Source organism: Schistocerca cancellata, chromosome 3 (assembly GCF_023864275.1).
Source record: "Schistocerca cancellata isolate TAMUIC-IGC-003103 chromosome 3, iqSchCanc2.1, whole genome shotgun sequence".
Classification (NCBI taxonomy): domain Eukaryota; kingdom Metazoa; phylum Arthropoda; class Insecta; order Orthoptera; family Acrididae; genus Schistocerca; species Schistocerca cancellata.
The window spans coordinates 132,539,892-132,563,248 of NC_064628.1; the positions used below are offsets into that span (position 1 = coordinate 132,539,892).

General features: G+C 38.9%; 1 protein-coding gene across 5 annotated transcripts in view; it reads left to right on the top strand.

Annotated features, from left to right (window-relative positions):
- Positions 1-23,357, top strand: part of LOC126174752 (transmembrane protein 237-like) — a 76,687-nt gene that overhangs the window by 21,110 nt on the left and 32,220 nt on the right. Inside the window, exons 5-6 of one of the 5 annotated variants that reach the window (XM_049921076.1) lie at positions 2,831-3,022; positions 7,189-7,290. In XM_049921076.1, the coding sequence (XP_049777033.1) occupies positions 2,831-3,004 (174 nt within the window). In that variant the 3' untranslated portion in view covers positions 3,005-3,022; positions 7,189-7,290. Of the gene's footprint in view, positions 1-2,830; positions 3,023-3,121; positions 3,758-7,188; positions 7,291-15,219; positions 17,444-23,357 lie in introns of those variants that run through there. The other 4 variants (XM_049921078.1, XM_049921075.1, XM_049921079.1 and 1 more) reach the window with 4 other exon arrangements.

Here is a 23,357-nt window from a genome sequence, read left to right on the forward strand (position 1 = left end):
GAGAGACTGGTTCAACCAATGTCATGGTGACACAAGTTATAGTCTTAGTGCTGATTTGTCAGGGAAACTATTATTTGAGAGATTTTTTAAAACACTTCTGACACAATTTAATGACAACATCCCCATAAAGAAATGCAAATTAACTGACAAAGGTTTTACAAACAGGGCTACAAACAGACAAAATTCATGGTTCACTAAACAATTATCAAATATGAAAAATCAAGTTATGGTGTTGCACAATATATGTAGCAATCAGAAAACAGAACATACCAGATTAGCCTATATAAAATGCAGGAATGAGTATAAAAAAGCCATCGTGGAAGCCAAAAAACCACACAATTTCAATACCATTGATAATTCCACAGATAAGTGCAAAGCTGCATGGAAATTAATAAATGGTGTTGCTAAAGATGTGAGAAGCAAAAAAATTAATATAAGTCCCCAAAAATTCAATGATTTCTTTATTAAATCTGTTGAAAATGTAGGAAATACTATAATCAAACCTGATATCAGTTCATCAGAGTTACTTTCTAAAAATGTTTGCAGAACACCAACAGACACAGGTATGTTTATGTTCTCCGAGGTCTCACCTAGTCATGTCCTAAGCATTGTAAAACGGATGAAATCTTCAGACAGTGTAGATATATATGACATATCCTGTAATTTACTAAAGAAAGTAATAGACTATATTGTGTACCCCTTAACATTCTGTATAAATAAATGCATATCTGAAGGATATTCTCCCGAAGAACTCAAAGTGGCTAGAGTAATTCCAATATATAAAAAGGGAGATATGGACTCACCTTCCAGTTACAGGCCAATCTCCATAGTCCCAGCTTTTTCTAAAATACTGGAATGTGTAATTTACCAACAGCTATCTGTCTATTTTGAAAAATTAGGAATAATTAGTGAATCTCAGTATGGTTTTAGGAAAAAGTTGTCTACTGTGGATGCTATAGACTTTGTAATCAAATACTTACATCAGGTGTTTGAGGATAAGGGCTATGCTCAACTCACATTTTGTGATCTAAGCAAAGCTTTTGACTGTGTAAAGCATAAGCCACTCCTAGAAAAACTGGAATTCTATGGCATTAGACATAACAGCCTTAAATTAATAAAATCATATCTTCAGAGTCGTAAGCAAGTTGTTTGTGTAGGGAGAGAAATGTCGAGTATAGAGCAAGTCAAGGTAGGTGTTCCGCAGGTATCTGTGCTGGGCCCCTTTTTGTTCCTGATAATGATAAATGATCTGCCGTCATTTATCAAGTCCACCACTGTGTTGTATGCAGATGATACAACATTTCTTCATGCTAGTGAGGATTTCAATAGCCTTAAAACTTGTGCAGAAAAGACAATTGACCAAGCATCCTATTGGTTCAAGGCAAATGGATTCCTGCTGAATGAAAACAAAACACAGCAGATGGTCTGTAGTCTTAGAGACAAGCTTCTGTCAGATGATCCAAGTTATGTCAAATTTTTGGGGGTATACATTGATGATAAATTATCTTGGGGTCAACATGTACATTATATTAGTGGTAAATTGTCAAGAGTTATTTACTTGTTAAGGCGACTTATGGATTGTGTTCCTGAAAAATATGTTAGAACATCCTATTTTTCATTCTTTCAAAGTATAACAACATATGGAATTATTTTGTGGGGGAACTCTAGCTGTGTACATGACATATTAATACTGCAAAAAAAAAAAGCTATTAGGATAATTACTGGTTCTGCATATAAGGCACACTGTAAACCATTGTTCTGTGAACAGAAAATCATGACTGTTATAAACTTGTACATATACTATGTCCTAATTTATACGAAGAAGAAATTACCAGAAACAAAAACCAGAGAAAATGTACACAGCCACAATACAAGAAGGAATAGGTGCCTCTCTGTTCCTTACCACAGTCACTCAACAGCTACGAAATCATGGGGTACAAATTATTTAATGATCTTCCTCAATCTGTTCAAGAATTACCTGAACAATTATTCAAACAAACAATTCATGATTGGCTAGTCCTCCACCCATTCTATGACATAAGAGAATTTATCAACTGTAATATAATACTATAATGTTAACAAGAAACCTGTTGTTTCTTTCAAACTATTAATTGTATTTTAGTATGTATATGACATTGTCTATTGCCGTAATGGCCGAATGACAATAAAATTATTATTATTATTATTATTATTATTATTATTATTAGTATTGTATGGGTAGTGTGAGTGTTTACCCTTACTCATTCTATCCTAGCATGGGATAACACAGTGATAAGAAAACCACTGAAATTCTGTTATTCAGGTGATACATTCTTAAATGATTATAGCACTATTTTAACATAATAATAGGTATCACCTATGATTGTATTACTTGTCTCTCAAGAAATATTAGAAATAAATTTGCTCATCAGTTTGTTAAGCAAACTTACTGTAAACATGTTCTTGGATGATTTCTTAAATATTTGAATTGGGACATAGTAAAAGAATGGAGATCTGACATTAAGATCATTTAACAAGCTGAGGAGAATAGCATGTAAAGGAACATCTGTGTTCTTGTTAGAGGAATGACGTAGATTTGGAATGTCCTAATGTAAACTCATTATTCTAACAATGTATAGCACTAACAAATGATACACACCATTTGTTATGGCTGCACAATGCTTCTGTGTCACTTGCTTTTATGAGACTAAAACCAAATTGCTTGGAAAATATTTGGTAAGGTGCACAAGGTATTCACAGAGTGCATAGACGTTTATAGCATTGGTTATTGCTGTAGAAATTGGAATAATTTCAGTGAGTATTCACTCTGTTTCCTTGTCCACACTATCAGGACATGAAGGCAAGTCTTTCCCTGTGGCGGAATTTGCACTTTGGGAGGTGCATTGGTGCAGTTAGTAGTTGGATCATTGTGTCACTCTACCCTGACCATGGATTACTTCACTCACGTTTAATCAGCACCATAAAACTGCAGTTCAGGCCTGCAGTTGATATTACATCATCTTAACATCATCATGTACAGAGTGTAAGTACTATCTCATAAATGCTATTATGTGTACAATAAATTTTGCAAGCAAAGAAACAAAGTATTGTATTTTGTAAGATTATTTAAAATCATTTGCAGGTCTTTGAATGAAGTGGCTTTGTATAAGAATGCTGGTTTGTATACGGTAGAATAACTTGAAGTGAAATCTTATTGTATCATGATTAGTAAAATTTTATTAGGTCAGGATTTATGCAATTTGCCATTGTTTTCTGAAGCAGTGAAGAAAATACAAGTTTACCCCATTTCTATAATTGGTCCTAAAACAGATATGCAGAATTGCAGTGATATTTCACTGGTATCAACTGTTTGTAGAATTATGGAGCATTTCATGCTTCTATATGATGATTTCAGTGATTAACGAACTCTGCAGTAAGAATCAATAATGACTTTCTAAGCAACAATCATTACAAACTAAATATACTATGTTGATACAAGAGTTTGGAATTGATGAAGACAGTGTACCAACTGATGCCCATCACTTGCATTCCAGAAGGCTTTCAGCACTGTTTTGAACTGTCACGAAATGTACAAAATACATCCTTCAGAAGATTGTACTAAGAATGTGATTGGATTGAAAGACTTTCTACCAAACAGAATGTGCATGTGACAGACAATTACTCTTCAAAATAGTTATAAATGCCCTTTCAGATAATTTCAGTAGATCTCTTGAGCAGTTTGTACAAAATGATGTCATTTATTTGAAAGGTTTTGTAATTGGAAATGATTAAATAAATAGTTCCAACCATTGCCCATGTCATCTTACGGCGAGTTGGTGGCAGTGTGGCTTTCTACTCTCTGGCACCCCCTCGTTGTAGGACTTTTCCCATTTTTTACTTCTGAATTGCTATCAATATTCGCAGATATAGTATAACCTCATAAGAGGAAGGCAGGTGCAGTATTGAAGTCAAAGCAAATTCCTCCATAAAAGTTACTTACACTAACCTCATCCAATTCTTGAGTATTGATACTTGAGTACTGTTTCTCACTCTGGGCTCATTATACATTGGTTTAATAGAATCAGTACCAAAGGTTCAAATTAGGGTTTGCAATTCATCCACGATTTGTTTCATCAGAGCGAGAACACCATAGAAATTTTCAAGAGAAGTTAACTGGTGACGCTAACGGAAAGGCTTTTTGCATAATGGAAAACTTATTCTTCTTAACATTCAGGTAGCTGTGTTTCCAAGATAAGTCAACAAATATCCAGAAATGGGCATCCCATATAATGAACATGACTGTAAAATCAGCTGCTCTTCCTTTGTATTATTTGAATTTAGGACAGCTTGAATGAAAATCAGACACGATACAGCAGAAATTATTGTGCTTGTTGTGGCTATCAGGTGAGCAGTCAGTTGGCCATCACTACCAACCAGTATGACATAGGTCTATATCTTTCATTACAGTTCATGTTGAAACCAATTTACGAATTTGGTGGCATCTGTCCTTCCCTTAACAATAAGTTTCTTCTAGTAAATATATTGCCTTTTCAGAGATCTGTAAACCCAGAAAATTCATTGTGATGTCCTGTCATTGTCAATTTGTTGTACTGATCAAATATGATTTGTGGTTTATGTTACTAACTCTCCTGTCTTACCAACACAGGTTAATTCTCATTATCATGAGTCTCACTTGGCAGAGAATTTTTCCTGCATTTGCTCTTATAATACGTTTTATAAGATGAAATTCCTCTAAGTTAGGTGATGGTATGAAGTGACATTTGGTGCTCATTTGTTGCTGCTTACATGTCTGTAGAAGGCTTTCCCCACTTTGGTCCCTCAGAAAGAATAGTTTTTGCATACCACATTTTACTGTATGGTATGTGGCTCATACATTTTACAGAAGTCTCACAGGTAAGTGGCTTTGTATGTACCACATGCATTTGGATGGTTAGAAGTTGGAGAATTGCTTTTCTGGCTGTGTTAAAAGTTTTTGTCATACAGATTATACCTTATCTCTACTAAATGACTTGGTGAACAGATCACCCTGTAGTTTTATCATATAAATGACTATTTATTTTTTAAATTCTTCAACCTTGATTCATCTTGTAATCCGGGCCTTACCAAAGAACCATTGCCATCTACGGCTCAAGAGTAATGTCAGTATTCTTATTTAGTAATGTGGTAATTCATTGTTCTTTTTACACAGTACAAGTAGAATACCGTATATTGTCATCCAGATGAAGGCCATCAGGAGGAATGTAAATACAGAAAAAAGTGCATTGAGAACAAAGATAAATGTCTCATGCTTAACATTGTGTTGTGATCACCCATCCATAATAATTTTATTTTGAAATATTGATGTTAGTGATACAATATTGAATTATTAAACTAAATTAAGGACTGTCGAAGGAGAATGCAACCAGCCACAAATTATTTGGGGCTGGTTGTGCTCTGCTTAATTGAACAACCACCATGGAGTTTAACAAGATCCAGCATTAAACTGAATTATCTTTTTTAGCTATTTGTAATATATTGATATCAGTATGTGACAACTACAAAATAAAAGATAGATCATTAAAGAGCAGAAAATAGTCCATAAATTTAGGTGAAGCACGTAAAAACAGTCATTTTGCTTGAAATGTTGAGATTAACAGTTATTAATGTTTCTTATAGCATACATAATCAAAAACTGATATGAATGAGAATTTATTCAAAGAACACTGATGTGAAGCAGCTTCCTGTGATGATATGCTGAATGTATCACTTGGAAACAAACATACTCAGTAGGGTTATCTTCACATACAGTACAGGCCTTTCCATTTGTTTGACTCCTGCCCTCCTAGACAAAATATTCATAAAGCAGGCATGGTGTGCTTGTGCATTAGCTTCCTGAAAGACCAGTCAGTCATCGAAATGTTGACTGTAGAACTCGATAATAGGTCAGGTGATATTGTCATGGAACATTACAACTCTGAAATCACACATGATAGAGCTAAGAGGCTTCTGACATCTGTACGTGCTACTTGTGTGAAACATCATCTGATCCTTCTGTCTGCTGGACCTTTGGGAATGCATGCCTGGGACATGGGTTGGTACCCCTGTATTCTTATATGATAGTCATAAGGACAAATCCCACCTCTGTCACTGAGGAGACCTGATGTTATTGATCCAGGTTACCTTTCAAATGTTGCCCTGCCCATCTCCTTCATGTAGCATGGTTTTGGTAGGTTTATACTATTGTTTTTGTTGGGTCCTTAAAGACAAATTGATCATGTGGAGATGGTTGTGTACTGTCTGGATCAACACAGTACCCTCAATCGCCCCCAAAAAGGTAGTTCACTGTTCTGTTGTGCTCTTCTTGTGGAACCTACTACCTGTTTGTAGCTAGTGGTCATCAGTTAGTGTCACTGACAGAGGGTGACCAGTATGAGGTAGCTCTTAAATGTTTTGTGTATCAAAATAGCAGATCAGTGTTAAAAGAGATATAACTATGCTGTACACTAATTCAGCAGGCAACTTCCCACGCTGACAATCCTCCTTGCTGTGAAGTAACAATGCACACATGGTAAAATCTTGAAGTGACCCTTCAAGGCATATTGCGAGACAGAACAGTGTACACAAGTTGTTTTGTCCTGTGCACAATTAGACACAGTGCACTCTGCTGAACTGCACTGAGAATCTAGGTTTATATTTACCTTCATTACAAACACAGCTGTATATAGTGATTTTACATATACAAAGGAAAATTGGAAAAGAGGTTTTCAGTCAACAAACGTGGCCGTACATAGCAGTTTCCTGTGTTCAGAAGAATACTGAAAAAGCTTAATTAAAAAAACACAAGCTGTGCCAACCATGAAAATTGAGCAAAACTTTTTTGAGAAGTTAATAATTATTTTCAGGATTGAGATAAGGCTAATCCCAAACACTTCTCTACAAGGTCATATATCCAGTTCACCAGTGGATGATGACAAAATATTGAAAATATTCACGTGATGGAAAAGGAAAGTATTGGTAGTACACCATTAAAAGTTAACATAATGTTACTTAACTGATATTACAGTATTTCTGTGCCTTTGGATATCTTGACTGAAATTTTATCCTTTTGCAAACTTACTTTTAGTACAGAAAAAAGCCATCCTACAGATGAAGAATGGTGTGAGTACATGTCAGTTATTGGGTGTGTCTAACGTTACTGGATCTTTCCAGGTGGAGATTGGAACACAGCATGCCGACAGAGCATGCAAGTGCAGCTTATCGCCATCTTTCAGACTTGAGAAGAGTCAAAACTTTGTAGTGCAGTGACTACAGGCAAGTGGTGGTGATATGGACTTGGAGCAACAGTGTGGCAGGATGTTGGCATGGGTTCCTCCAGGAGGACTACACAACAAAAAGACCATAGGATTGTTCAACTGCCTCTAACGAACAGGCAGACTACAGCAGCTGAGATCAGGGCAGAGGTTACAGACATTGTCACCATATTATCTCAGGAACAGGTAACGGAAGCTGGGTTGAGGTCTCGAGAGTTGTCATTTACTACTGGCACCATACTAGTTATAAGATGCAGAACCAGAGTCGACTGGCATGTTTAGGGGAATTCTGTGGTTTAATGACTCTTGCTTCTGTTTGTAGCAGGCAGATTGATGGGGAGTTACTGCAGATGACCTGATGAAAGACCACAGAAGGAACATTTCTTGAGGCCCAAACCTCAACTCATGGAATCATGGTGTGGGGAGATATTTAATGTGACAACAGAATTTGATTTAGTAATTGTTAAAGTGAGACTGAATGGTAAACCCTGTCATCATACCCTTCACGACTGGGATACCAAGTGGCATATTCCAATAGAATAACAAAAGACCCTACACTGCACTTCACATCACAGGTACTTTGAAGAATGTACGAATCTTGGTTGGCCTGCCCAGTCTACTGATTTGTTACCCTTACAGCATGTGTGGGATGTGATGGAAAGGTGTATACATTCATACCAGCATCCAGCCAGCAATCTTAATGAACTTACCCATCATAGCGTTTCAGGTATGGCAAGAAATTATCAGAGATGCCATCTGGAGGCAATTTGCTTTCAACCACAACAAATACAAGAGGAAAAGTGTATCATGCCCATGAGGGTCACACATCGTACTGATCATAATGATGGACATCAGTTCCACATGGAATGAAAATTTCATCATTTACTACACATTACGTGATGAACATCTCCACAAAGTTGGATAAACATCAGACTAGTGCTTCATGGTGTAACACTTTCCACATCTGTCTGTGTGTTAGCAAATTGACAATTTGTTGTAGTATATCAAATGGTTTGAAAATTAAATAATCATGGAATGCTACAATAGAGGAGGGAAAGGAGGCAGTATATGGTTGCACAAGAATAAATAAGAGAGAAAAAGGGCATGTGAGATACTGTGATGGTGGCTAGCACCCTCTTCCACTATCATAAGAGGAAAAGGTGTACTTTAAAAAGTCGTGGTGAAAAATTACTATCATAATTAGATAGTAATTTGGAAAACAAATAATGGACTAGAAAGAATATCCAGATGCTAGTATGGATAGAGATCATATGGTAGTGGTGACACATAACATACTGAAATTCAGAAGAATAAGGTAGAAGTATTTCAAATGCCTGGACCATCTATCAGTGATCTCCATGCTAAGTAGAAATGTTAGATGTATTCCAGTGGAAAGTTTATTTTTAACATTTTTGTCCATTCTGTGTATTTCGACACTTTTGACAAACTCCGCTGTGTTCTGAGGAGACAAACTGTCACTGTAGGAGTCTAGACAGGCAAGCAAAAGATTAGTTTACACAAGTGCTTTTTAAATAAATATAATTTACTCATGCAAAACATGGCAGACTCGGCAGCCATAGACAGAGGCACGAATGGACGAGCCCATAAGTGCACTGAATGTTTGCCGGTAGAGCTATCGACAACTGAGTGTAAAGTTCAGCACCAATTAGAGACACAGAAGCACTCATGACTCGAAGATTGGTGCCCACTGCTTATAACACTATCCTAGCAGTCTTCATTGGGTGGTGCCGGCAGCCTGGCGTGTCTTCGTTAGTGACGATGTTCAAAGCGCAGCTCGTGGCACCTGCGGGGCTCTTCGAGGCACTGGCTCCAACGCTACTGATAAGCCTCGATACTACAAATGGCTGTGACTTTTAATGTGATTTTTCATCCTGAATTGGAGGTTAAAGTGAGTTTTTAATGGCAACCTCTGTTATTAAGATTTGAAAAGATTGACTCTTTTGTGTATAAAATGATGCATTCTGAACAAAGAAAACAAGTTCTTGTAGACCATGCTCAGTTTGAAAGGCAGTGAAAATAGATGGGGTGCCAGCATTATATAGTAACTCAGTTTATGTACAGTATAGTCTGGTTTACTTACGAAATTTGAGTTGTATGAAGTAACTATTAATTACCACTACATGATTATATTGCAGTAGATCATTGCACAGTCTGTTAGGGTGCCCTTGTACACTGCCACTGGCAGAGTGGATGAGAAGGTGGTCATGTGGGGACACAGCACTTGACTCTTGCAAAGCATGTGATGAGAGAAGGATGTCACTATGTCTGTGTGCTGGAACACTGTTCTTGTTTCATTACTAATTTGAATGATCAGCTTGTCAAAACTGCAACTCTGTTTTGCTTTATTAGGTTGAATCACATAGCTACAATAGCTGACCAGCCTCCAAATGAAATCATAGACATGATTACAATGTTAAGAGAGTTCCAGGGTGTTTACAGCCACATGGCCATGCTTTATGCTGGATGTTTTCGCAACAGACGACACACTAACTCAAGAGGTTCCCACATCAGTGGTGTTATCAGATGAAGCCACATTTACAAAAACTGGTGAAGTAAACAGGCACAATTGTCATAACTTGTCAGATGCCCATCTACACTGGTACAGAACTGTTGACCACCAACAACTTTGATGCCTCAAAAGTTAGTGTGGAATTGTCAGTGGCTATCTGATCAATCCCTACTTTTTTAAATGGTACTGTTAATCAATATAATTTTTAGAGATCATTTACCTGGCATACTTGAAGATGTTGACTTAGAGATCAGACAAAGAATGTGAGTGCAATTGGATGATGCCGCACCACATTACTCACAGTGTATTGGACGTGGCGGTCTCATTCCGTGTCTGCTTGTTCACCCGATCTAACTTCCCCTTCCCTGATTTTTATCTTTGGGAATAGTTGAAAAATATTTATTATGAGCAGCAACCAATTGACAAGAGAAAACATGATGGAATTTATCTGGAAAGCTTTTGTAGCCATTCCATGAGATGTCCTGCTTTCCACTGTGAGATATTTCTTAAGGAGGATTAATTTGTGCATTGAAGCAAATGGTGGTCACTTTGAGCATACACCCAATGGTTAATTTCCACATACAAAGTGAAAAGTGTGAGAACTCTTTAAATCGACCACTTCAAAGAAAGAGAGTTGAGAGGACACTCAGTGACTTGTAAATCAATAATCTACATTTTATTTATGTTTGTTCTGTCTTGCAAATGTCAAAATAACATTTATACATTATGATGTATTTATTTTCCCCAGTACACATGATAATTAAAACTTAAAATGTAAATCTCTCTAAGCTCTTTCCAAATCCAACATCATAAATAGGGGTGTCCGTGAAACAAAGCTCAACCTTTGATAATGACTTTAAGATCATAATTATTGGCAATGATACATGACCCCTTATGCCCCTTCCAGTTTGTATCTAAGTTTGTATTTTACTGTATCTCTTTTCTATTCCAAGTTAATTCCTACTGAAAATAAAAACATATTTGCTTGTATGTTCTTCATTGAATCTGGCCATTATGTTGAATAAGGTATCATTTTTTATGTAAAATTTATTGCTCTTTTCAAATCTTAAACATTAGAACTGCCATTTTAAAAAATCACTTTAACTTCCAAATCACCTTGAAAAATCACGTTCAGGGTCATAGCCATTAGTAGTAATGCATGACCCTCATTGCCACCTGCAACTTTTATCTAATCATTTCTTTGTACCAATTTCTATCCGAAGTCATTTCCTATTAAAGTATTTGAAAAATTATGCACAAAAAACTAATGGGCTTCATAAAACGTTTACTGAATTTATCCCAACATGGGTTTAGAGACAATAAATCTGCAGAAGCAGCAGTGTATGAGTGCATTAATATGATGCCATATCTTTAACCCCCCCCCCCCATGAACCATAGACGTTGCCGTTGGTGGGGAGGCTTGCGTGCCTCAGCAATACAGATAGCCGTACAGTAGGTGCAACCAGAATGGAGAGGTATCTGTTGAGAGGCCAGACAAACGTATGGTTCCTGAAGAGGGGCAGCAGCCTTTTCAGTAGTTGCAGGGGCAACAGTCTGGATGATTTACTGATCTGGCCTTGTAACATTAATCAAAACGGCCTTGCTGTGCTGGTACTGCGAACGGCTAAAAGCAAGGGGAAACTACAGCCGTAATTTTTCCCGGGGGCATGCAGTTTTACTGTATGGATAAATGATGATGGCGTCCTCTTCGGTAAAATATTCCGGAGGTAAAATAGTCCCCCATTCAAATCTCCGGACGGGGACTAGTCAGGAGGACGTCGTTATCAGGAGAAAGAAAACTGGCATTCTACAGATCGGAGTGTGGAATGTCAGATCCCTTAATCGGGCAGGTAGATTAGAAAATTTAAAAAGGGAAATGGATAGGTTAAAGTTAGATATAGTGGGAATTAGTGAAGTTCGGTGGCAGGAGGAGCAAGACTTTTGGTCAGGTGAATACAGGGTTATAAATACAAAATCAAATAGGGGTAATGCAGGAGTAGGTTTAATAATGAATAAAAAAATAGGAGTTCAGGTAAGCTACTACAGTCAACATAGTGAACGCATTATTGTGGCCAAGATAGACACGAAACCCACGCCTATGACAGTAGTACAAGTCTACATGCCAACCAGTTCTGCAGATGACAAAGAAATTGAAGAAATGTATGATGAGATAAAAGAAATTATTCAGATAGTGAAGGGAGACAAAAATTTAATAGTCATGGGTGACTGGAATTCGATAGTAGGAAAAGGAAGAGAAGGAAACGTAGTAGGTGAATATGGATTGGGGGGAAGAAATGAAAGAGGAAGCTGCCTGGTAGAATTTTGCACAGAGCACAACTTAATAATAGGTAACACTTGGTTCAAGAATCATGAAAGAAGGTTGTATACATGGAAGAACCCTGGAGATACTGACAGATTTCAGATAGATTATATAATGGTAAGACAGAGATTTAGGAACCAGGTTTTAAATTGTAAGACATTTCCAGCAGCAGATGTGGACTCTGACCACAATCTATTGGTTATATGCTGTAGATTAAAACTGAAGAAACTGCAAAAAGGTGGGAATTTAAGGAGATGGGACCTGGATAAATTGACTAAACCAGAGGTTGTACAGAGTTTCAGGAAGAGCATAAGGGAACAATTGACAAGAATGGGGGAAAGAAATACAGTAGAAGGAGAATGGGTAGCTTTGAGGGATGGAGTGGTGAAGGCAGCTGAGGATCAAGTAGGTAAAAAGATGAGGTCTAGTAGAAATCCTTGGGTTACAGATGAAATACTGAATTTAATTGATGAAAGGAGAAAATATAAAAATGCAGTAAGTGAAGCAGGCAAAAAGGAATACAAACGTCTCAAAAATGAGATCAACAGGAAGTGCAAAATGGCTAAGCAGGGATGGCTAGAGGACAAATGTAAGGATGTAGAGGCTTATCTCACTAGGGGTAAGATAGTTACTGCCTACAGGAAAATTAAAGAGACCTTTGGAGAAAAGAGAACCACTTGTATGAATATCAAGAGCTCAGATGGAAACCTAGTTCTAAGCAAAGAAGGGAAAGCAGAAAGGTGGAAGGAGTATATAGAGGGACTATACAAGGGTGATGTACTTGAGGGCAATGTTACAGAAAGGGAAGAGGATGTAGATGAAGATGAAATGGGAGATATGATACTGCGTGAAGAATTTGATAGAGCACTGAAAGACCTAAGTTGAAACAAGGCCCCAGGAGTAGACAACATCCCATTAGAACTACTGACAGATTTGGGAGAGCCAATCCTAACAAAACTCTACCATCTGGTGAGCAAAATGTATGAGACAGGCGAAATACCCTCAGACTAGAAGAACAATATAATAATTCCAATCCCAAAGAAAGCAGGCATTGACAGATGTGAAAATTACTGAACTATCAGTTTAATAAATCACAGCTGCAAAATACTAACGTGAATTCTTTACAGACGAATGCAAAAACTGGTAAAAGCCGACCTCGGGGAAGATCAGTTTGGATTCCGTAGAAATATGGGAACATGTGAGGCAATACTGACCCTACGACTTATCTTAGAAGCTAGATTACGAAAAGGCAAACCTACGTTTCTAGCATTCGTAGACTTGGAGAAAGCTTTTGACAATGTTGACTGGAATACTCTCTTTCAAATTCTGAAGGCAGGGGTAAACTACAGGGAGCGAAAGGCTATTTACAATTTGTACAGAAACCAGATGGCAGTTATCAGAGTCGAGGGGCATGAAAGAGAAGCAGTGGTTTGGAAGGGAGCGAGACAGGGTTGTAGCCTCTCCACGATGCTATTCAATCTGTATATTGAGCAAGCAGTAAAGGAAACAAAAGAAAAATTCGGAGTAGGTATTAAAGTCCATGGAGAAGAAATAAAAACATTGAGGTTCGCCGATGACATTGTAACTCTGTCAGAGACAGCAAAGAACTTGGAAAAGCAGTTGAACAGAATGGATAGTGTCTTGAAGGTAGGATATAAGATGAACATCAACAAAAGCAAAATGAGGATAATGGAATGTAGTTGAATTAAGTCGGTTGATGCTGAGGGAATTAGATTAGGAAATGAGACACTTAAAGTAGTAAAGGAGTTTTGCTATTTGGGGAGCAAAATAACTGATGATGGTCGAAGTAGAGAGGATATAAAATGTAGATTGGCAATGTCAAGGAAAGCGTTTCTGAAGAAGAGAAATTTGTTAACATCAAGTATAGATTTAAGTGTCAGGAAGTCGTTTCTGAAAGTATTTGTATGGACTGTAGCCATGCATGGAAGTGAGACGTGGACGATAAATAGTTTGGACAAGAAGAGAATATAAGCTTTTGAAATGTGGTGCTACAGAAGAATGATGAAGATTAAATGGGTAGATCACATAACTAATGAGGAGGTATTGAATAGGATTGGGGAGAAGAGGAGTTTGTGGCACAACTTGACAAGAAGAAGGGATCGGTTGGTAGGACATGTTCTGAGGCATCAAGGGATCACCAATTTAGTATTGGAGGGCAGCGTGGAGGGTAAAAATCATAGAGGGAGACCAAGAGATGAATACACTAAACAGATTCGGAAGGATGTAGGCTGCAGTACGTATTGGGAAATGAAGAAGCTTGCATAGGATAGAGTAGCATGGAGAGCTGCATCAAACCAGTCTCAGGACTGAAGACCACAACAACAACATATGTTTTACAGACAGAACAAGCCACAACATGTATATTTTTAGACCTGTCAAAGGTTTGTGGCACTATGGATCACAAAATGTTGCTGGAAAAAATGGAACAGTATGATATCAGAAGATTTGTCAAATGAAGGAATTACATAGTTTCAAAGCAGTTGCATACAGAAAGTCAGCGAGAAGTACACTAACAGCCAACTCAGTTCAATAATTTGCAAAGGACACGTCTGTTCTCCTCAAAGGAGACAGAGAGACTGTTAAAAAAGGTGTGAACTTGGCTACTGAACAACTCAGCAACTGGGCTACAAACCATAGATTAACCATCAACACTAAAAAGACTGTTTCCATGAACAAGTTGCAAATCCCTCTCACCCCCCCTGTGACAGTAAATAACAAAACAATAGTTACTAATGCTGTGTTCAATTTCCTGGGTCTGTGGGTAGATATGTCTGCTTGTGTCTGTATATGTGCGGATGGATATGTGCGTGTGTGTGCGCGAGTGTATACCTGTCCCTTTTTCCCCCTAAGGTAAGTCTTTCCGCTCCCAGGATTGGAATCACTCCTTACCCTCTCCCTTAAAACCCACATCCTTTCGTCTTTCCCTCTTTCCTGATGAAGTAACCGCGGGTTGCGAAAGCTTGAAATTTGTGTGTGTGTGTGTTTGTGTTTGTTATTGTCTCTATCAACATACCAACGCTTTCATTTGGTAAGTTACAGCATCTTTTTTCTTTTTTTAGGTGACGTACCATGAGGAAACCCATTCCAGGGGTAATAAAGTTCCGGTAGATTGGATTCCCAGTGTAAGAGATGACAGAAAGATCAACTTATTTGATACAGTACTTATGTAATAGTTAGGAACAGACAAGTTGGGGTAACTGTACAGGTAAAGAATATAGTTGAAACAAAATTGGGTTACGGGCGGAGTAAAATCCAAGGGTTCCAGTCTTCTCTATTGACAACTCTGTAGTAGCACCTGTGTAGGGTGTAGCGATGCTGTAGGTGGTGGGGAACGAGTGGAAACGCTGTAGGCAATTTAACAATATAACTTGCACAGGTCTCGGACAGGCGGCTGGTGTTGTGACACAGTCTCTCCCAGCGTCTCAGCACTGGCAGCAGGCACGGACAGGAGGACAGCGGGCTGTTGCACCCAGTCTCGTAAAAGACCCAATGCAGTGGCAGAGAGCAGCCTGATTTCGAAATGGAGGCTGCTGGTGCTGGTGGCACTACCCAGTTGTCTCGCAGTTCAGTGGTGCTCCGGCTACTCAGCGATGACCAATTCCCCAAATCAAATTATGGTCTGTCCTCAAATTCAGCCTCATTTATACTCTGTTACTGCCCATCTGTTTCTCTAAAACCTGTTGTGTACTTATGTCACCCATAACAAAGAGACTCACTCAAATGTGGTGACTACAACCCCCTTACTACATCATTCTTTGCTGTACAGGGCAGTTTACCACTGCACTAAGCTATCCTCACTTTGCAACTCACTTTCACCTCTGTTATTGTACCCTACATGTCGACACAGTGTGGCTGACGGCTAGTGCTTTTATCACAATACTCCGCGGTGGCCTTCATTCTACTTTGTCACTTATAATAAAGATTTAATTCTTTTACCTAAAATACTGGATGGCGCCACTACACTTCCAAAGATTGTTCAAGGTGTTTGATTTCAGATGTTAAACACCACACACACAAACCGTCATTTGTCCTATAGAGCATAAGACGTGATTTATCTGGAAATGCCACCTGTCGCTACTCAGTGGACGTCCAGTTGTGGTACTGGCATGCAAAATCCAATCTTCACACAATGATAAACATCAATCAGCACAGGAGCATGAACCAGGCACTTACTGTGGAGGCCCATACACAGCAGCATTCATTAGTCGGTTGCCAAGGACACACTGTTGATTCATCTGTGTGGTCAGTTGGTCAACAGTTTCATCTCCACAGCCATTGTTCACCCATGTCATCTATGGATCACGGTGCACAGTTACCTCAATGCCAGTTTTGGACAATGCCATTTTTAACCACAGCTACATGTGAATAGTTTACAAACTTAGCAATTTCGGAAATGCTTCTACCCTTGGCCTGAAAGCCGAGGATCATGTCGTTTTGAGCAGTGGATAAATTGCTCCTTTTCCGCATTACAACTATTGTAACCTACTGACTTCTGCATCCCTGGCATGTTTTATATACCCTTCACTGCTAGTACTGTCACCTGCCATCTGTAAGTAGTGATTGCATGTTGACGTTGAATGTAGGGGATGGTCACGTTAATGTGACTGGACTGTGTATTTTCTGCAGAGATCAAAAACAGTGGAGTCAGTGCTCAAGTAATTTTTTGTGGAAAGAATAAGAATTGTATCAGAAGGAAAGGATGCCTGAAACAACGGTCTCCTGCATTAGTTCTACTTGGTTCAAGGAAGCTTTGGACATCTCGAATTCACAGGGATTTTCAACTGAGGCTACAACATTATAGGCCATGTGTGAAAAAGAGGCAGAAGATGAAAGCAGAAATGGAGGAAAGGAAATGGGATCAAGAGCAAAAGTCGTAACACCTGCACGGTAATAAAAAGACTGACAAAATTGTTTTGCAAAAACTGTCAAAATCCAATCTGCTTGACGCACATTGGAACTGGTTGCTGTAGCTGCATTAAAATTCCTCATTTGTTGGCATATGCCAAAAGTGATGATGAGACAAATGAATGAATTATGTTATCATTTTTGCTCTGTTCTATCATCTTCACCTTTCTAGCAAAATATTTGTCATTTGTAATGAGCTTATTAAATTTCATTAATTAAAGAAGCAAGTGAAAAAGTGACTTAACATTTGTTACAGTAGTCCAACATTGACAAAGAGAAAACAGAATGTTTAATATTTCTTTTGTTATGGTGCTCTTATGTTATCTTTGTCTTTCTTTAAAGAAATTTTCCATTTATAATATGTTTTGTTAAAACTTTAATAAACAATCACGTGAACAAGCGATGTGATTAACTTGGCACATTGCGTTGATCTCAATGCAGAAAACACCTCGTCTGACAAGAGGTTGAAAAGATTAATATCTAAGTCTACCTACTGTCATCATGGCATTTTGACTGACATTTTCTGCACACAATGAGCAATCAGGAACCAAGAAACTGGCGCTATATGTGGACTACATAGGCAGTTAAAAGTTGTTACAGCATATGGTTTATACAGAAATGTGAAAATTATCAACACAATGCCAGTATTACACTCAACTGAGAATGGCTGGACAACAAAAGTTAAAACTTTACTTTCTTTCCAAAAGGTATTACTTTTCTCAGCAAGGTCAGTGCTAGGTTACTTTTATATCTAAATCATAATTGTAATTTGAAATATGTATTGACCTCAAGGTTCAACCAGAGCTGCCTGGAAAATCTCTTTCTCCAGATAAGAGCAGTTGGCGGAGCTTATGACTTTTCCTTACCAGTAGAATTTCGAAGCCTCTTGTGAATATTAATTATGAACAGAAATATTGCTGACATTCAGGTACATAATTCACTGCCAACCACTACGTAAACAGATGCAAAGTGCCTGACTTCCAAGCATTTCACAAAACATGTCCCTGGCTTTGAGGAAGTGTTGTCAATAGGAATTGTCAAGGAATGAGAGATTTTACGATAGATGATAAAACTATGTCATATTGGAAGAAGGCTTCAAAGTGTTCTCTGGAGTATCTGTATCACATATTGGGATATATTGCTTCCAGAGGCATCTTTGTTGAAAAATCACTTGGGCATCTTAGTGGCAAGAGGATACAAATGTCAAAAGACCCTATTACAAGCTCTGGGTGGATTGAGAAGCTATCTTGTGATGGCTTACCTAATCTTCCAGATGAGAGGTTTGAAATAGTCATGCAATGCCATGCAGAAGTCTCTGTAAAGATGCCAGTGTATTAAAAAAAAAAAAGAGCTTGACCAAACTTTCAACAGAGAAGTATCCAAGTATTTGTTGAGAGATAATCACAGTGTATGCCAAGACCAGAAATTCCATTTGAACAAGACACCTCAACACTTTATCAAAGGCATAGAGGGCTAAATAGCAGCAGCAGCAGAAAAGAAATCACAAATGCAGAGCTTCTGCAGTTCACTCCAGATCAGACTAAGAAAAAACAAACGCTGCCTGAACAGGCCATGAAGGCCCAATGATACCGACCGGCTGCCATGTCATCCTCAGCCCTTTGGCATCATTGGATGCAGATACAGAGGGTCATGTGGTCAGCACACTGCTCTCCCAGCCATAGTTCGTTTTTCATGACCAGTGCCACTACTTCTTAATCAAGTAGTTCCTCTATTGGCCTCCCAAGAGCTGAGTGCAGCCTTTTAGCCAACAGCACTTGGCAGACCCGGACAGTGACCCATCAGAGTGCTAGCCAAGCCCAAAAGCACTCAACTTCAGTGATCTGGTGGGAACTAATGTTACCACTGTGGAAAGGCCATTGGCCCAAATCAGACTAAGGTATTTGATATTTTGTAGAAAGTAAAAATTCTGGAAAGTGAGGGAATTAATCCTCTAGCTTCTGTATAATTATGTGCAATAGTGTATGACGTAACTGGAATTTTAGCCTAGCCATATTACTAAACCCTTTCAGACCTGGATTTTTTCTGGGAATAGGAAATTCTCTTATGTGGTAATGCTCTTAGGTAATTTTTTTTTATTTTAGATGCTAGGTTCATACACAGATATGTACCCATTTGGAAAACATACTATGTACACTTGCTTTCACTTTGTGGACTAACATAACTAATTACAAAAATTATCAGATGTAATTAATAGTAAAATGATCATTCAATAATTGCTAAACAAAATAACAATAACAATATTCAGTTACACAGTGGAATATAGCGGACCAACTAAATCTCTGTATTGTGGTGGTCACGAGCTGCTGCACACTGCTACAATTGACCTCCTGATATTTTCATAGGGATGCCCAACAGTTGGTAGCACTTGCACGTTTTGAAAAGGTTGAACATAGGAAATGTAACTCAGGATACCACAGGGAAAAAATACTTCTCTTGCAGCTAAGACACAGTAAAAGTTAATGTACGCAATTGTAGTCAGAGGGTCTGAAAGGGTTAACATCTGCATAAAAACAGTTGTGTACTAAACTGAAAGATTTTGTGACATGCATATGAAGTACTAAAAACTGTAATAATACTTAAAACAGACTGAAGGATTCCAAGTTAAGGATTACCTAAAAGCACCAACCCACTGTGCAGTTTCCCAACTCTTTGTTCCAATTATGCATGGACTTGTGCTTCAGTGAGAGGGTGTGCATATGGAGGGGGAAGAAACATTGAGCCACACTAGGTACTTTGCAGTCTTTCTTGGCAGCTGCTCTACCAATTCATTAACTGGAATACCTTCATGCCCTAGTATCTGGCTGATTAATACCTCCCAGACCCATACTTGCACCTGCAACCTTTGGATTTTGTGGAAAAGTGCTCTACCCATTGAACTATCCAGGCACAAATTACAACCTGCTCACAGGGTTTTATGTCTGCCAGCACCTTGCCTCCTATCTTCCAGATGTCACCAAAGTTCTCCTATGTACCTTGTGGGGCTAGCAGTTCTGGAAGAAAGGATATTGTGGAGATGGCTTTGCCACAACCTAGGCATGCAGAGAACTTCTGTGAAGTGTGGATGGCTGGAGGTACTGGCAGAAGCAGAGCTGTGAGAGCGGGTCATGAGTCATAACTGAGTAGCCCAGTTGGGAAAGCACATCCCTGTGAAAGGCAGAGGTCCCAGATTCGAGCTCTGGTCCGGCACACAGTTGTAATCTGCCAGAAATTATGAAATCAGTGCACACTTTGCTGCAGAGTGAAAATTCAATTTGGGGCTCCTTTACTTGGTCGTTAGAGATTGAGGAGATAATAAAGAAACCAGTCCAGTATCTCTACCTTTGTGTAGAAGCACTGTTCGAGTTGAAGTGCACTCATGTAGTTGGAGCAGGTGATTAATTTAAATGTCTGTTTTGGTTCCCTTAAGATCACATTTACTTTCCATCCTGAATACAGACTTTGCACAGTAGGGAAATCGTAAGAAGACAATTACGGCAAATGAACAAGAAACCAAGGTTGTCCCTCTGCATAGATCTATTAGTGAAAATAGGAATATGAAGGAAAGTCTCAGTTTGTAATCCCAATGCAGATTTTACTCCTATAGATCCATAGTAATTCTAAGCCTCTTGTGTTCCCAGGAAGTCACACCTCCAAACTAAGAATCTAGATTTGGTCAAACTGTGTGTCCCAAAAGCCACTATCACATATGTTCCAAATGGCTATATCATCTGTGGGTGACTTGTAAATGTGTGGCTCACAGCCACAGCATCACAACTGCTCACCACCCAGAGACTGACTGGAGTTGGATGTGTAGCCACTTGTAGGCAACCTAAGTTTCTCACAGTAGATAGTGATCTTAAGACACGAATGTCTTGCCAGACTGGAAACATTATGTGGAAGCTTTACACTGAGGTGAAAGAAACCATGGGATAGTGATATTCCCATTTACAGAGGGCAGTAGCATCATGTACAGAAGGTATAAAAGGCCAGAGGATTGGTGAAACTGGCATTTGTACTCAGTTGATTCATGTGAAAAGATTTCCAACATCATTATTGCCACATCCCCCCCATCAACCATGGACCTTGCCGTTGGTGGGGAGGCTTGTGTGCCTTAGCGATACAGATAGCCGTACCGTAGGTACAACCACAACGGAGGGGTATCTGTTGAGAGGCCAGACAAACGTGTGGTTCCTGAAGAGGGGCAGCAGCCTTTTCAGTAGTTGCAAGGGCAACAGTCTGGATGATTGACTGATCTGGCCTTGTAACAATAACCAAAACGGCCTTGCTGTGCTGGTACTGCGAACGGCTGAAAGCAAGGGGAAACTACGGCCGTGATTTTTCCCGAGGGCTTGTAGCTTTACTGTATGATTAAATGATGATGGCGTCCTCTTGGGTAAAATATCCGGAGGTAAAATAGTCCCCCATTCGGATCTCCGGGCGGGGACTACTCGAGAGGATGTCGTTATCAGGAGAAAGAAAACTGGCGTTCTACAGATCGGAGCGCGGAATGTCAGATCCCTTAATCGGGCAGGTAGGTTAGAAAATTTAAAAAGGGAAATGGATAGGTTAAAGTTAAATATAGTGGGAATTAGTGAAGTTCGGTGGCAGGAGGAGCAAGACTTTTGGTCAGGTGAATACAGGGTTATAAATACAAAATCAAATAGGGGTAATGCAGGAGTAGGTTTAATAATGAATAAAAAAATAGGAGTTCAGGTAAGCTACTACAGTCAACATAGTGAACGCATTATTGTGGCCAAGATAGACACGAAACCCACGCCTATGACAGTAGTACAAGTCTACATGCCAACCAGTTCTGCAGATGACAAAGAAATTGAAGAAATGTATGATGAGATAAAAGAAATTATTCAGATAGTGAAGGGAGACAAAAATTTAATAGTCATGGGTGACTGGAATTCGATAGTAGGAAAAGGAAGAGAAGGAAACGTAGTAGGTGAATATGGATTGGGGGGAAGAAATGAAAGAGGAAGCTGCCTGGTAGAATTTTGCACAGAGCACAACTTAATAATAGGTAACACTTGGTTCAAGAATCATGAAAGAAGGTTGTATACATGGAAGAACCCTGGAGATACTGACAGATTTCAGATAGATTATATAATGGTAAGACAGAGATTTAGGAACCAGGTTTTAAATTGTAAGACATTTCCAGCAGCAGATGTGGACTCTGACCACAATCTATTGGTTATATGCTGTAGATTAAAACTGAAGAAACTGCAAAAAGGTGGGAATTTAAGGAGATGGGACCTGGATAAACTGAAAGAACCAGAGGTTGTAGAGAGTTTCAGGGAGAGCATAAGGGAACAATTGACAAGAATGGGGGAAAGAAATACAGTAGAAGAAGAATGGGTAGCTTTGAGGGATGAAGTAGTGAAGGCAGCAGAGGATCAAGTAGGTAAAAAGAAGAGGGCTAGTAGAAATCCTTGGGTAACAGAAGAAATATTGAATTTAATTGATGAAAGGAGAAAATATAAAAATGCAGTAAGTGAAGCAGGCAAAAAGGAATACAAACGTCTCAAAAATGAGATCGACAGGAAGTGCAAAATGGCTAAGCAGGCATGGCTAGAGGACAAATGTAAGGATGTGGAGGCTTATCTCACTAGGGGTAAGATAGATACTGCCTACAGGAAAATTAAAGAGACCTTTGGAGATAAGAGAACCACTTGTATGAACTTCAAGAGCTCAGATGGAAACCCAGTTCTAAGCAAAGAAGGGAAAGCAGAAAGGTGGAAGGAGTATATAGAGGGTCTATACAAGGGCGATGCACTTGAGGACAATATTATGGAAATGGAAGAGGATGTAGATGAAGATGAAATGGGAGATACGATACTGTGTGAAGAGTTTGACAGAGTACTGAAAGACCTGAGTCGAAACAAGGCCCCCGGAGTAGACAACATTCCATTGGAACTACTGACGGCCTTGGGAGAGCCAGTCCTGACAAAACTCTACCATCTGGTGAGCAAGATGTATGAAACAGGCGAAATACCCTCAGACTTCAAGAAGAATATAATAATTCCAATCCCAAAGAAAGCAGGTGTGGACAGATGTGAAAATTACCGAACAATGAGTTTAATAAGCCACAGCTGCAAAATACTAACACGAATTCTTTACAGACGAATGGAAAAACTAGTAGAAGCCGACCTCGGGGAAGATCAGTTTGGATTCCGTAGAAATACTGGAACACGTGAGGCAATACTGACCCTACGACTTATCTTAGAAGAAAGATTAAGGAAAGGCAAACCTACGTTCCTAGCATTTGTAGACTTAGAGAAAGCTT